We start from the raw sequence: 15,352 nt of genomic DNA, 5'->3' as shown, positions 1-15,352 counted from the left end.
TCAATTAAAAAAAATTTTTTTAATTAAAAAAAGAATGCTGGGCTTCCCTGGTGGCGCAGTGGTTGAGAGTCCACCTGCCGATGCGGGGGACACGGGTTCGTGCCCCGGTCCGGGAAGATCCCACATGCCGCGGAGAGGATAGGCCTGTGAGCCATGGCCGCTGGGCCTGCGCGTCCGGAGCCTGTGCTCCGCAACGGGAGAGGCCACAGCAGTGAGAGGCCCGCGTACCGCAAAAAAAAAAAAAAAAAAAAAAAAAAGAATGCTACATCAGTGATGCTGTTGGTAATGGGTGGGTTTTTGAGCTTCTTTGATTCATCGAGATAGCTGTCTAGACCAGAGGTTCTTAACAGGGTCTGTGAGTAGGCTTCAACCCTTGATACACATGTACCCCATACCTAAATTCTATGCACATTTTCCTCCTATGCGCATTTTGCCAGGAGAGGCTTCTTGGCTCTATCAGATTCTCCAAGGGCTTCAAGACCCAGAAAGGTTGAGGTCCCCCAGCGGAGGCAGGTCATACAGAGCTGGTTTCTGGGGTCCTGTTCACTCAGACTGGCTTCCGTTGGGAAGATAGCAGCAAACTGTAACATTCCCTTGTCCTGGCTCTGGATCAAAGAGGTCCCTCCATTTTGTTCTTACACCTGGGAGCCCGGGGCGGCCTGTGTAGCCTAGTTCCAAGGATCCGGGAGAGTTTCTGTTCTCATCTTGCCTTTCAGATGTTCTGAATGCCAGGATTCCCTCACCAACTGGTACTACGAGAAGGATGGGAAGCTATACTGCCACAAGGACTACTGGGGGAAGTTTGGGGAGTTCTGCCATGGATGCTCTCTGCTGATGACGGGGCCTGTCATGGTGCGTGAATCCCTCCATCTCTGCCCCTCTTGGTCATCAGAATCCATTGTCAGTACCTCCAGTTCCCCGTGGCCATTCATCTTCTGGTCTTCCCATCAGCCAAGGCCTCTCCCTTTATTTATTCAGTCATTTAACAGATTTTTTTTTAGTACCCATTAAGTGCCAGGTAAGGTCCTTCCCTCAAAGACTTAACAGTCCAGTGTTGGGGTGGGGGGGTAGGCAGGCAGGGAGGAGACACAGTACGATGGGATGAGGGCCTTCAAGGAGAGCATGAGCCTTTCTAGTGGGGATGATTACTTCTGGGAACCTGTTCTCATGGCTGAGACCGAAAGAGTTTTTTGCAGTCTCCGAAATGACAGGGAGGCACCCATCTGACCCTTTCTCTGGAAGCGTGAGGGAGGGGAGTGCCAAGGTAGATTATGACTGGCGTCTGTAGATCCTTGATGGGAGGTCCCTCGCCCATCCCTACCTTCACTCCGGCAGCAGTGACAACTCACTTCCTCCCCATGTCTGTCTACCCTTTTCCCCACCTGCTCACAGGTGGCCGGGGAGTTCAAGTACCACCCAGAGTGCTTTGCCTGTATGAGCTGCAAGGTGATCATTGAGGATGGGGATGCATACGCCCTGGTGCAGCACGCCACCCTCTACTGGTAAGATGATGGCCCCGTGTCCATCCTTCCCTACAGGAGTGGCCAAGAGAGAGGGACAAGTGGCACTGTGAGTTAGGCAGAAAGATTACAGGGGTATCAGCATGCTGGATTCCTATCACAGCAATGCTCTTAACCAGGTCTGAAAGCTGTGAGCAAGATGATTAACGTCTCTGCCCTCTGTCCTTACCTACTGGGAGAATAACCACACTGCCCTGCAAGCCTCCCAGAGGAAGAGAGTGCCTGGGAGGGTGCTCTCGGAGAAGGATCCCAGAACATTAAAGGCAAAGACCCCTTAGAACTCACTCAGTCCAACTGCCTCTGTCGATAAAAGAAGTCAGGCTGAGGCCCAGTGCTTAACTTGAGTCAGAGGCAGAGTGAAGAGAACCCAGGCCGTCTCTCCCCCAGTCCCAGCTCACCCCAGAGAACCCAGGCTGCTTATTCTTGTCAGCTGGAATCGGGCAAGGGCAGTGAACATGGGGCTATGGATATTGTTACTTGAAGCCACGTGGGGGCTTCCAGGTGGGGCTGCAGGTTCTCAGCCCCCTTTCTGCTCCTCCCGCAGTGGGAAGTGCCACAACGAGGTGGTGCTGGCACCCATGTTTGAGAGGCTCTCCACAGAGTCTGTCCAGGACCAGCTGCCCTATTCCGTCACACACATCTCCATGCCGGCCACCACCGAGGGCAGGCGGGGCTTCTCCGTGTCCGTGGAGAGTGCCTGCTCCAACTACGCCACCACCGTGCAAGTAAAAGAGTGAGTGTCTGGGGCAGGGGTTCTTGAGCAGAGCCCACAGATGGGCCTTGAGGGGATCGGAACCCCAGAGTCATAGCAGAGCTCCCCACATCTTCATCTCGTCTCTTCCTCCTGGGCTCACTGTACTGTCACCGTGCCTGGGCCTTGGCACTTACTGTTCTCCCTGCCTAGGTTCCTCCCCACCAGATACTTAACGCCAGAATTGCTCACCTTTCACGTGTCAAGTTTCAGATCATGTTTGCTCTTTGAAATTATCTGCCTTGGTTATGTTTGTTTATCATGTGTCCTCCTCATGAGTTCCTTCTGGAACTTAGTCTTGTTCAATGCTGCATGTCCAGGGCCTGGAACAGTGCCTGGCACATTGTGGGTGTGCATGGATTATTGTTTCGTTGGTTGAGTGAGTGAATGGAGGAAGGAGGAGAAAGAGGTTAAGACTCCATCCTAGGTCCAGGCCAGCGACCAGATGGGGGAAGAGTCTGTCTGCCTAATAACAGTAATGAGGCACTGTGTCTGCCAACCCTGCAGACGGTGACTGTGCACTTACTGTGTGCTGGGCACTGGGTGCTCACAGCAGAGCGGGGAGGTCCTGGGGTTGGGGGAGTGAGGTGAAGTCTGCTCTAAGCCTAGAACTGTGTTCAGGGCTGAGGTGGGAGTCTGTGGCTGTGTCTGGTGTAGATTGAGTGGTTGGGAGTAGCCAGAGGGGGTCTGTTAAGTCATGGAGGGCCTGGATTATGGAGACTCAGCAGGTCTATTGAGGGATTTAAGCAACTAGGTGACACAACCAGGTGAGCATTTTAGAAGGATGGCTGCCGTGGAAGTGGGACGAGAGAGGAGCAGGCCTAGAGGTGCAGAGACCAGCTAAGAGGCTGATGCAAGATCCAGGCAAGGGATGTTGGTCACTATGGTGATGGAGGATTCTTCAGGATGGTGAGGGTTGGGGGGCAGTGAGGGAACCCCACATGGGGAGGGTGCCGTCCAAGTTTCTGGCTGAGGCCTCTAGGTGAGTGGGGGTGCCCTTTACTGAGACGGGGCACCCTGTGAAAGGTGTGGCCTTTCACTGTGAGTGGCCTGGGCCTTGGGGGCCAGTAGGGGCCTGGGGCCTGGTGAGCCATCCCTGCACAAGAGAAATTGGTCAGACACTTTTTAAAGATGCCTTCACCCCGCCTCAACTCCTCTCTGGCCCAGGGTCAATCGGATGCACATCAGTCCCAACAACCGCAATGCCATCCACCCTGGGGACCGCATCCTGGAGATCAATGGGACCCCCGTCCGCACACTCCGAGTGGAAGAGGTACAGTGTGTCCTGTGGGAGTGGGACACAGAACAGACCCTCCGGGAGATCAGGCCATGGCCTTTACCTTTTCCTACCCCCAGTCTATCTCTTTGTCTTGCCAGTGAGCCTGTGACCACTAGTGACCTCCTGTGTCAGCCTGGCACGTTACCAGGGCAGCAGGGATGGCCTGCCAGACTGTCAGAGGGCACTGTGTGGCTAGTGGCAGCTGGAGGCCACACTGGGCTTGGGTCATCTGGGCTGATGGTGGGTGGCCTGCAGTGGGACAGCCTGTGGAGCCAGCCTTACACTGCTCTTGGCCACAGGTAGAAGATGCAATTAGCCAGACGAGCCAGACGCTTCAGCTCTTGATTGAACATGACCCCGTCTCCCAGCGCCTGGACCAGCTGCGGCTGGATGCACGGCTCTCTCCCCACATGCACAATGCCAGACACTCGGACACCCTCATCCCCCTGGACACCAAGGAGACTCTGGAAGGGACACTGAGGAGACGCTCCCTGAGGTGCCACTTCCCGCCCTGGCTCTGCGCTGTCGCATGCCGGCCCTCAGACGAGGTGGAGCCGGCTCTCAGAGGCCAGCAGAGTTAGGAAGGGAACCAGCTGGCCAGGGACGGGCTATGAGGATTGTGCTGACCCAGTTCCCCCGCCTCAGGGATCACAGTTCATAGCCGGGACCCAGCTGTCTGCCAGGTTTCCCTAGAAACCAGAGGGTCAGGCTCTGTCCACTGAACTGAGCTGGACAGGAGGCAGCAGTGCTGGACCCCAAAGGATAGCATGGCCTGTGGGGGAAGCGTGGGGCTCAGAGGCTGGAGAAGGGGCACAGATAGGGTTTATAAGTGTAAAGACGTTGAAAACTAGAAAGCAAGAGGTGAATTAAAGTTGTTTTAGGTTTTCAAGAAGGGACAGGGAACCCTGGCGGTCCAGTGGTTAGGACTCCGAGCTTTCACTGCTGGGGGCCCGGGTTCAATCCCTGGTTGGTGAACTAAGATCCCACAAGCTGTGAGGCGTGGCCAAAAAAAAAAAAAATGTCATAAACATAGTGGCTTTATTGCTCTAAAAATCATACACACTTATTATTTTAAAATTCGGGAAATGCAGACGGGTACTACGGAGATGGGCAAAATATCCGAAATCCCGTTTGCTTGTTTGGGGTGGTACTAGGCTGTCGCTCTAAGCCAGTCAGGGCTTAAATCAAGCAGGCATGGAAGGCGGTGGACTTCCATCAACAGTGCTGTCAGCTAGTAGAGTCTAATCCATCGTTCCGGGTGAGAGATACTTAGGATTCCCACTTTTAATGTGATTTTACCATGCTTAAATGGGCTGCAGATGTCTGCAGCCCCTAGATGACACATCTGTCTGATGTTAGAGTCCCCTCCCGCATCACAGCATCCTAACTACAGACATTGGAACAGACAGGGCGGACCTGAGGTTCCTGCCTCTAGGCGTTCCTGGCGGGTCTCTGAGGACTGCCCTGTCCCTACCCTCATCCTTCCTCATCCTCAGGCGCAGTAACAGCATCTCCAAGTCCCCTGGCCCCAGCTCCCCAAAGGAGCCCCTCCTGCTCAGCCGTGACATCAGCCGCTCAGAATCCCTCCGCTGTTCCAGCAGCTACTCGCAGCAGATCTTCCGGCCATGTGACCTGATCCACGGGGAGGTCCTGGGAAAGGGCTTCTTTGGGCAGGCCATCAAGGTGAGCACTGGTGGCAGCTGTGCCACCTCTCTGCCCCCCAGCCCTCTCACCTCCTTTTGGGGATTTCTTATCACATGGCCTCCCCGACGCCCTGCAGGATACCAGACCTCACTCCTGGCTGGAGGTGATGGTGTGAGGGCCGCACCCCTGCCCTCCCAGGCCACCGAAGGGCAGCATTGCTGCTGAAGTGAGCTTGGTGGACCTGGAGCCCCGGGTGGGGACGAGCTCTCCCGTGGCCCTCCCGCCTCCAGTCAGTGGGTGTCTTTAGGTGCCCAGAGGCCTCGGTGCTGGGAGTGGCTCCTGCCTCCCTGCTGAACAGTCTCGGGGACTAACCTCTCTTTCTCTCCTCCTCCTCTGCTGAGAGCTGGGAGGGGGGGGTCAGGTAAGCCATGTGTCTCAGCCTTCGGGGCATTGGGGCTGGAGAGCTCACTCCCAACCCACCCAGCTCCCTGGTGCATGTCTGTGGCACTGACCCTCCTGCCCCTAGACTCCTTTTCCCCCAGGGGACATGCTTCTGTGTCAGGTGACCAGAAACCCTGCTTGGCTTGGCAGCAGCCCCACCCCCGCACCCCCACCCCACCGCCTCCTCCCACATGTCCCTTTTCTGGATTCTTGCTTCTCCTTTGTGCATGCCCAGCTCTCCAGTGGGGAGGGTGTGCTCCCCTCTTAGTCCCCCAGGGTCCATGCTGTGTGTTCTACACATGAGCTCTGTCAGTTTTATCCGGTTACTTCAGTGTGTCCTCCAGGGGATGGGATGGCCAGTTACATCGATTTTCACACAGTTCCCCAGAACCACCTCTGGTCTCTGCACCAGTAACAGTCACCCTCCTTTTAGGTGACACACAAAGCCACTGGCAAAGTGATGGTCATGAAGGAGTTGATTCGGTGTGACGAGGAGACACAGAAGACTTTTCTGACTGAGGTAAGAAGGGGAGTGTGGCGGTTAGGAGTTTGATGTCAGTGTTGGAAGACGGAAGTTGTTACTAAATAATGATTTCAATCCCGGCTTTTGGCACCAAAAAAAAAAAGATTTCAAGAGGAAACTTAGTTTGGAGTCACTTTCTTAAGGTAGAAAAAATCATTTAGAGGAACATCCCTGCCCCCTCTAAATTACAGCATAATTATTTGTGCAACAAACACTAAAGACAGCATGAGCTAGGTACCGCGAGATGTGGTTCAGAGGAGCTCGTGGAGTGTGGGGTGATGGACATGAACACAGACCAGTTCAGTGCAGCTCAATGCTGTGACCCACCTGAACGCCGTGCCCGGGGAGCCTGGCACCTTGAATGTTGACACGGTTCTCCCACCTCTCTCCGTTGCTCCACTGGGTGCTGCCCTCCAGACCTTGGGTCCTCCTACTCCAGTTCCCCCGATGCAGCTCCTAGAAAGGCAGGCTCCCAGGGGTGAGGCCTGGGAGGCCATCCCCATCCACCTGGGGCCTTCTTCCACAGCACATGAGATAGGAGGTGGGAGATGCAGGTCACATTTGTCAAGCTGACTCCCTGGAGGGAAGGGGTGAGAAAGAAACCACCCGCCCTCCTTGGCCTCCCCTCCTTCAGGTGAAGGTGATGCGCAGCCTGGACCACCCCAACGTGCTCAAGTTCATTGGCGTGCTATACAAGGACAAGAAGCTGAACCTGCTGACGGAGTACATCGAGGGGGGCACGCTGAAGGACTTTCTGCGCAGCGTGGTGAGCGTGCCACCCCCAAAGTTCCCAAGAGCCTTGGTGGGTTGTCTGTGGGACACCTCTGTCACCACTTACTCTGGAACCATGATGGCCAGAGAGGCCCACTGCTTTGCCTACAAAGGGCCGTGCTGGGTGGGACTGGGCACAGGCAGGGAGGGTTTGCTGGCAGATCATGTTGACCCACGGGGCCCGGACCACAAGTGGGACAGGGCCCAGAAGCCTCTGATGGGCATTCCTCCATCCTGTAGGACCCGTTCCCCTGGCATCAGAAGGTCAGCTTTGCCAAAGGCATCGCCTCTGGAATGGTGAGTCCTGCCAACAGCCCTGCCAGCGGAGCAGGGGTATTGGGAGTGGGGGGTCAGGAGAGGTGCAGGGATGGCGGGCAGGCACTGAAAGGCAGAGACCCTGTCCTGGGCAGCCTGCATGGGCTGGGTCCTTCAGCACCTGTTTATCAAGCTTCTCTCTGTGCCAGTGAAAATTGCCCACAGCTGGCTGTTCTCAACTTACAACTCTACTCTCAAAGAATTCCCAATCTTCAAGAGCAAACAGGGTATGGGCAAGGCGAACTGGAGAAGCAAACTAGCACGAGGCGGCCTGGCCCTGCTGTCACAGGGGCATCCAGGTGCTGAGGACCCTTAGAGAAAGCAGAGAACCTCACTGCCCAGGAAATCAGAGAATTGGGAATTGTGTTCTAGTTGAGCCCTGAAGGATGGGTCAGAATTGCATGAAAGTTCCTCTTGGCAGAGAGGCCCCAAGGTTGGGGTGATGAGAGCAGCAAAGAGCTGGGAGGAGAGAGGAGGAAATAGTCTATTTCACTGGGAAAGAATGGTGCCAGTCACAGCGATGGGGACAGTGACAACTGCCGAGTGCTTTCTCCAAGCCGGGCACTGAGCTGAGGGACTAGCACCTCTCATGACAGCCCTGGTTCCAGATGAGAAGCTGAGCTACACAGGGACGGAGCTAGGAGCTTGGGTCAGTTGGTCTGACCCCCAAGCCCGAGATTTTAATGCCTGCTGTTCTATGTGGGGTCCATGAAGACAGTATTAGACAGGGGGGACATTAAAATCCCTGCGTTTAAGCTAAGGAGTCCAGACTTTATTTAGGAAGCCAAAAAGACACACATATAAGATTTTTCAGCAAGAACATTTCGTGACCAGAGCTGTGCTGTTTTGAAGGTGACTCTGATGTGGTCAGTAGGTTGGCGGGGAGTTGGGAGAACTCAGGGCAGGGAGACCTGGGTTGGGAGTCATGAAACCTTTCAGGTTTCTGAATTACAGTGGGGCTGTGGGACCAGGAGACTGGGAGGCAGGGTGGAGTCAGAATGGAGACTGGTTGGTAGTGAGGGAGCAGGGGTCGGGGGAGGTGGGCCCAGGGCGCCTTGAGGTGCCTAGAAGAACAGTGGTGTGGTCTACCAGACTGCCGGGGGCGGGGGCGGGGGAATGATGGTCGGGAAAAGGGTTTGGGAAGAGCTAGGATAGGATAGGCATCTCCTGAGGCTGATGTGCTGGTGGTTCGTGGGGGTCAGCAGTGAAGAGAAGGTGGCTTTGAGAGGCGCTGACATTGAGGAGGCCGGAAGGAAAAGGCAGGCGTCTCGAGGGCAGGTGTCTCGGGAGAGGCATGGGCAGCCTCGGAGGAGGGGTGGCAGGCAGGTCAGGAAGAGCTCCCTGGGCCTGTGAGCAGCTCCAGGAGCCCAGGGGCCGGAAGTAGTGCTGTGGGGGCTGCAGGGGGCTGGGCGGTGGCTCCTTCCACTCTTGCTGGGAAAGGGAAGGAAAAGGAAGTGGCTCCAGGATGACAAGAGCCATTGGTGGAGGCCTGGAGGGGGGAAATAGCAAGTAGAGACCAGTTTGGAAACATTTGGATAGGAAGAGGGAGAGGTCAAAGTGAGAGCACCGAATCCTCACCACTAGACCACAGGGAGCGGGGAGGGTGCTGAGTCTCAGGGGAGGGAGATGTTGGGAGCACAGAGCCAGCTGGACCAGGAGGAGGCCACTTGCCCTTTCACAGCAGGAAGGATCCAGAGTGGCTGAAGCCAGAGACTGGGGTGAGGGTGAGGGTGTGAAGGGGCAGGAGCAATGCACCCAGGTGGGGCATCTAAGTAAAGTGGGTAGAGGGGATGGAGGCTTGCAAGGGCCAGGGCCCAGTGGAGTCGGAGACTTGAGAGAGCATCCACTGGGTTGGGTCAGTGAACAGAGGATGGGCAGGAGATGGCATCAGGGAGAGGGGAAGCCCCGGCAGCCTTTGGCTTTCTGTTGTTGGTGGGACAAGGGAGTGACAGCAGGAGGGCTCTGGAGTCCGGGTTGGTTCCGAAGCTGGGTGGAGATGACCTGGGAGAAGAGCAGGTTCTGTGGCCCCCAGTTTCACAGTCACCATCTGGTTGATTAACTGCCCATTGGCCTCAGCTCATACTTCTGTTCCAGGCCTATTTGCATTCGATGTGTATCATCCACCGGGATCTGAACTCGCACAACTGCCTCATCAAGCTGGTATGTCCCACCACTCTGGGCCTCCCCAGGGCGGTCCTCCTGGCCTCCTTGTCACCAGGGAGACTGTCCCCTATTGCTTTAGACCAGAGGTATCACCTAGGGCTCCTGTCTTGCCCCTCCTGCTGCCTCCAATGCCCTCCTCTGTCTTCCAGGGGCTTCCTAACACATGCCGACGAATCCCACCTCCTCCCAGTAGCAGCTTTGAAATCCTTTGGTTAAAAGGGACTTGAGAAGTTCCTTAACTGTACATAGAGCCCTGTCGCTTTTCCTGGTTTTGCCCTGTGATGGTGAAAGCAACTCACTGAGGACCCAGTTTTACAGCCTTGGCACCTGAAGCCTCAGCCCGAGGCCACAGAGCTAGTAAATTCACAGTGACTGGTTTGGGGCCAGCCTCCATCCCCCTTGCTGGTCAGCTTTGGCTGTTACAATGTTACTACTCCTGTTGACTTCCAGTGTGGCTTCCTGGGTGTCCACTTACTGGCCCTGGCTGTGCCCTCTGGACTTACACCAAACAGTCTTAATCCCTTTTCCACATGACTGCCTTGTAGCTGTTTGAAGAGCTTATCTCCCCTACATCCCCCCACTGAATGCCTCCACCTTGTCTTTTTCTGTCTTATCCTGGTTCTAGCCATGGCCTTAAATCTTTCTGGGAACAAGGCAGGATGAGAAAAACACAAAACAAAAGAAGTCCTCTGTCCTGCCTCTGAGTTCCACTCTCCGGGTCCCATAGCCTTACCCCTCCAGGCTCCAGCACCTCTGCTGAGAACACCCCCAGGCCTGGGGAACCTGATCTGTGCAGAGAGCAGACACTGAAAAAACAAACGCCGAGCCCCATTCGCTAAGACACCCCTTTGCTACACTCCTTTTCTCCCCTTCCCAGTGGCTGCTTTTGGGGATGTCCCCACCAGGTGCTAACCTGGCCCTTGTCCTCCCAGGACAAGACCGTGGTGGTGGCAGACTTTGGGCTGTCACGGCTCATAGTCGAGGAGAGGAAGAAGCCCCCAGTGGAGAAGGCCACCACCAAGAAGCGTACCTTGCGCAAGAGTGACCGCAAGAAACGCTACACGGTGGTGGGAAACCCCTACTGGATGGCCCCTGAGATGCTGAATGGTGAGTCCTGACGCCCCAGAGGGGAGGTGGGGCCGCATCTCTCAGCAGAGCCCTGGGGGCTTCAGGGGAGGCCTGTGAAGTGTAAGGCCAGGTACCCAGAGCTGAGGGCTAGATGGTTTTTATCCCCTGCCAGGCTGGACCTCATAAACCCCTCCCTCCCTGAGCTCAGTCCTGCGAGCTGGCCAGTGCCCCATTCTGGGCCCACGCTGCGGTCTGACTGTGGCTTTTGAGCACCAAGGGTAGCTGAGAGCTCAGGCTGTTTGCCTTTTCTTCTCTCTCTGTGCTGAGAACTGAAGTGTGGCGCCCCCTTGTGGATAATGCTCTAACCAGCCAGAGATGCTCATTGGATTCTTGAACCACACAGGGCTGTGAGGCCTCAGAAATGGTCCAATACACCCTTTCTGGAGTCTGCAGCCCAGAGAGGTTCAGGAATCTGCCCAGGAACACACAGCAGGCAGTGTCAGGGTCCATATGAACCCTGGTCCAATTCTCTTTCACTATCCCATGCAGTTTCATCCTGGGCAGTGTTGTTTCACAAGATTTCTCCAAGGCAGCCCACCCAGGACTGAGGAAAGGTGATTTTCAGATGGTGTCTATCCAGGGCAGCCTTTGGGGCATCCCCACAGAACCTTTTCAAACCCTGTTTCTTGGCTGTGGCCTGACCTGGCTCTAGACTCAGTGCAGAGCAGAGAAGGGACTAAACCTAATAGCCTGCTCTCCTGTGTTCCCCAAGGAAAGAGCTACGATGAGACCGTGGATGTCTTCTCTTTTGGGATTGTCCTCTGTGAGGTGAGCTCCTGCATGGAGGCCGGGACTGAGGCAGCAGGCCCAGCAGCTCGGCCCCCTAGTCAGAACTGGGGCTCCTCCTCCTCCTAAGATGAGTAGCTTGCCATAAAATCAACAACAGTGGAGGGTTGTGTAGTTTATCACAGATCTGTTGACACCTTCGAGTCTCATTGGTGCCATGAGAAGGATTGGGCCGGGCTTATTCAGGTGAGGAAGCTGAGGCTCAGAAAGGGGCAGTGGCTTGCTCTTGGTCACATGGCCAGTAAGGGGGTGGGCGGGACACGAAACTTCACCAGGAAGGGCAGCAGGTTGTCCTTCTAGCTCTTGGGCCAGATGTAGCCTTTCCCTCTGTGCCACCTTCCCCAGGCACTCGTGCTGCCCCCACCCTCAGCCCAACAAGGAGCAGCAGACACTCCAGAAGCGCTGGCCCGTGTGGCACAGCGCTGGGCTCTGTGGGGTGCAGAGTGAGTCACGGAAAGAATCCTGCCCTCAGGAGCTTAGCTCAGTCTGTCTTGAAGCACTGAGTCGAGTACATACATTCAAAGGCTTCTGTGCTTCCCACGGAGTGAGATGTGGTAGAAGAGACAAGAGGGACGGTTGGAATAATGAAGGAAGGTTTTTAAAAATATTGTTCTCTAACAGAGATCACTTGAGCACCTACTGCGTACAAAGCACTGGTCTGGCGCCAAAGGGTTTCAGACTTGAATCAGACCCAGCGCCAACCTTCTCAGGGCCTAAACTCTGTCAGGGGACACAGACAGAAGGGTACAGAGCAGGGCAGGGTCGGGTGGGTGGAAGCTGCCCCCCCAGAGGCCAGTTGGGAATATTGTGCTTCTGCTGCAGTGAGGCCTCTTCCAAACCCTCCTCAGTAACCACACTCTCAGTTGAGAGACAAGTCTGGATTAGCAAGATTTGGAGAAACGGGGGAGGTGGAGCCCTCCAAGCACGGTTTTTACCTCCCTCTTCTGACCATCCTTCCTGTCCTGTCCACACACCAGCATGGCCCACCCCTGCCATGCGGCTGCACACCAGCAGCCCATTCCTGACCACTGTCTTCCCACCTGCAGATCATCGGGCAGGTGTATGCAGATCCTGATTGCCTGCCCCGAACACTGGACTTCGGCCTCAACGTGAAGCTCTTCTGGGAGAAATTTGTCCCCACGGACTGCCCCCCAGCCTTCTTCCCCCTGGCCGCCATCTGCTGTGGACTGGAGCCCGAGAGCAGGTTGGTATCCGCTCCTGTCTGCCAACCCGCATGGTCCTGGGATGCTCGCCCCTGCCTTCAGCCATCTCCAAGCCCTTCCCAGGAACTGGGGTGGCAAAAGCCTTGAGTTCGAGGATGGCTGTCGACCACCGAAGCCACCTGACAACCCTGACATGCCAGTCGAGGGGACGGGAGACGAGGGTATCGTAGCTAGTGACCTGGATGTAACCCAGAGACAGCTGTTAAAAGAAACTTTAACAGCAGGAAATTCACCCAAACCTACACCATGCTAACAGCATAAGTGTCTCCATGTGTCCATATTCCCAAGTCCATGTCCAAATACATATGTTTTGTACATTTATAATGTCAAATAGAGAAAAGTTTTACATTTTGCTCTGCATTTTGTCACTACCCAGTATTCCAGATTATCATTTTTGTTGACTACGGAATTCACTAGGAGACTGTATGAACACATAATATACATAATGTAGATGTTCAGGTTTTTCCAGTTTCTCCTTACAATAGGTGTTACTACTGTGAGCATCTTTATGCGTTTAGCCATTTTCTTCCTTTAAGGAAATCTTTTAAAATTACCTTTATTCTTCTCAGGTTATAGCTTTCATTATTACCAAAGTTATTCTGAGTCTTTTTAAGTTTGTGCATTAGAAAACTAGAACCTTTGTGCTTCTGCTATCAAAAATTATGTTTCTTTTAAAAAACAAATTCAAACATTACCAAAATATATAGGACAGGAAGTATACGTTTTCTGTAATCTCCTGAGCAGTGTGCCCCTCAGCACTCCCCACTCCCCAGCTCCATGCCCCCCAAGATAACCAGTTGGCACATAACCTTTATTTTTATTTTTTTATTTTTTTTAAATAGTTACGTTGATTTTGTTTTTTTATTTTTATTATTTTTTTTTAATGTTGAGCCTTCTTTTAATTTATTTATTTTTATTTTTGACTGTGTTGGGTCTTCATTTCTGTGCAAGGGCTTTCTCTAGTTGCAGCAAGCGGGGGCCATTCTTCATCGCGGTGCACGGGCCTCTCACTGTCGTGGCCTCTCTTGTTGTGGAGCACAGGCTCCAGACGCGCAGGCTCAGTAGTTGTGGCTTACAGGCCCAGTTGCTCTGCGGCATGTGGGATCTTCCCAGATCAGGGCTCGAACCCATGTCCCCTGCATTGGCAGGCGGACTCTCAACTGCTGTGCCACCAGGGAAGCCCCCAACCTTTATTTTTAAATGATTTCCGAAGATCCACTTTAGACTTGGGATTTGCTGGTGGGAGGCTCTGAATCTTGTTCCTTCATGGACCAAAGGACCAAAATCCTTCAGTCACACCAGAACAAGAGCATGAGGAGAAAATGTTAAGCCACACAATATTCGTTTGCTAATATCCCTTCTCAGTCATTGTAAATGTCTGTTTAATTCAGACAATATTACTGAGTGCCTACCACGTGCCAGATGCTGTGTTCGTAAGCTCTGGGATGCTGCAGTGAACAAAACCAAGGGGCCTGCCCTCCGAGGACTCACATTCTAACAAGGGGGAGTGATAAACAATAGATATGACAAACTGTGTTGCATATGAGGAAGTGACAGATGCTACGGAAAAAGGGGTCAAGCCGAGGAAAGAGGATTGTTTAGGGTGCAAGTTATACAGAGTAGGCCTTGCCAAGAAGGTGACAAGATATCTAAGCAGAATCAAGGAGGAGGCGGGAGAGTAAGCCTGAGGTGTCAGGTTCCAGGGCAGCTGAGCTGTCTCCAGGGCACTAGGAGCCAGGCGTTTGCTTTACTCCTTGGGAAGGGCTACCAGAGTCTATGAAATGCCCCTCCCGGGGCAGATCCATTGATGTGGAAACAGTCTGAGGACTGGAAAGGATCTTTAAAAGGGTACTTAGTCCAGTCCCACCTGTGATGGTTGCATTTTCTCCAAGACGTGGGATGGGCATTTTTTCTCCTGGACTTGCTTTTTTTGAGCTGCCAGACCAGCCTTCTCTCAGTGTTATTATCTCTCATCTTTACAGCAACATCCTACACAGTTACATGACCCCTGTTTCCCACAGAGGTACACCAAGGTCAAGGGGCTTGCCCAAGGTCAGACACCCAGGAAGCAGTGGAGCCACAGGCCTGGGTGCCTTCTGTGCCACCCTTTCTCTCCCCCCGCCACCACCCCCGTATCTCACCTGTCTCCAACTCCTTTTCTTTCTAGACCAGCATTCTCCAAACTGGAGGACTCCTTTGAGGCCCTCTCCCTGTACCTTGGGGACCTGGGCATCCCACTGCCTGCAGAGCTGGAGGAGCTGGACCACACAGTGACAGTGCAATATGGCCTGACCCGGGACTCTCCCCCCTAGCCCCGGCCCAGCCCCCTGCGGGGGGGCATTCCACAGCCAGCACTGCCCCCTCTGCGCCCCATCCCTGCTGTGGGCAGGGCCTTCCGCGCTTCCTGTGGATTGGCAGCTTGTTTAGAAGCAGAACCAGCCATCCCTACTACCTCCCCAGGAGGCGAGCGGGTGCAGCACCGGGGAAGCCACCTCCACAGGTTCTGGGGCCTGGTTACTGTCTGTAAATCCAACACTCGCCTGAAAGCTGTGAAGAAGAAAACAAACTAACAAACAAAAAAAAAGCCTGGTCCCCGTGCCAGGAGGAATCTGTTACTCATGACCACTCGGGAACTCCCTGGCAGTGGATTCCGGGAGGCTCTTGCTTACACTAATCATTGTGACCTGGACCTGCTGGGCAGGATCCCAGGTGCACCTGCCTGTGGGCTCTGAAGCCTCTGATCCAGCTGGTGCAGAAGGACTTCTCATGAGAGCGTGGCAGAGTGAGCGGCCATCCAAGGATATGAAG

At 54.4% G+C, this 15,352-nt stretch overlaps 1 protein-coding gene across 2 annotated transcripts in view; it reads left to right on the top strand.

The window, feature by feature from the left end:
• The window catches only part of LIMK2 (LIM domain kinase 2), a 41,735-nt gene extending 26,626 nt beyond the window's left edge, over positions 1-15,109 (top strand). For both annotated transcript variants that reach the window (XM_065889267.1, XM_065889266.1), the window contains exons 2-15: positions 717-852; positions 1,393-1,502; positions 2,065-2,253; positions 3,439-3,544; positions 3,850-4,046; positions 5,047-5,233; positions 6,069-6,155; positions 6,793-6,924; positions 7,170-7,226; positions 9,339-9,404; positions 10,340-10,514; positions 11,248-11,303; positions 12,368-12,525; positions 14,712-15,109. In XM_065889267.1, the coding sequence (XP_065745339.1) occupies positions 835-852; positions 1,393-1,502; positions 2,065-2,253; positions 3,439-3,544; positions 3,850-4,046; positions 5,047-5,233; positions 6,069-6,155; positions 6,793-6,924; positions 7,170-7,226; positions 9,339-9,404; positions 10,340-10,514; positions 11,248-11,303; positions 12,368-12,525; positions 14,712-14,856 (1,683 nt within the window). In that variant the 5' untranslated portion in view covers positions 717-834 and the 3' untranslated portion in view covers positions 14,857-15,109. The remainder of the gene's footprint in view (positions 1-716; positions 853-1,392; positions 1,503-2,064; positions 2,254-3,438; positions 3,545-3,849; positions 4,047-5,046; positions 5,234-6,068; positions 6,156-6,792; positions 6,925-7,169; positions 7,227-9,338; positions 9,405-10,339; positions 10,515-11,247; positions 11,304-12,367; positions 12,526-14,711) is intronic.
• The last annotated feature ends 243 nt before the right edge of the window (positions 15,110-15,352 follow it).

The sequence above is a fragment of the Phocoena phocoena genome, chromosome 13 (assembly GCF_963924675.1).
Source record: "Phocoena phocoena chromosome 13, mPhoPho1.1, whole genome shotgun sequence".
Taxonomy (NCBI): domain Eukaryota; kingdom Metazoa; phylum Chordata; class Mammalia; order Artiodactyla; family Phocoenidae; genus Phocoena; species Phocoena phocoena.
This window is presented reverse-complemented; position numbering and strand designations above follow the sequence as displayed.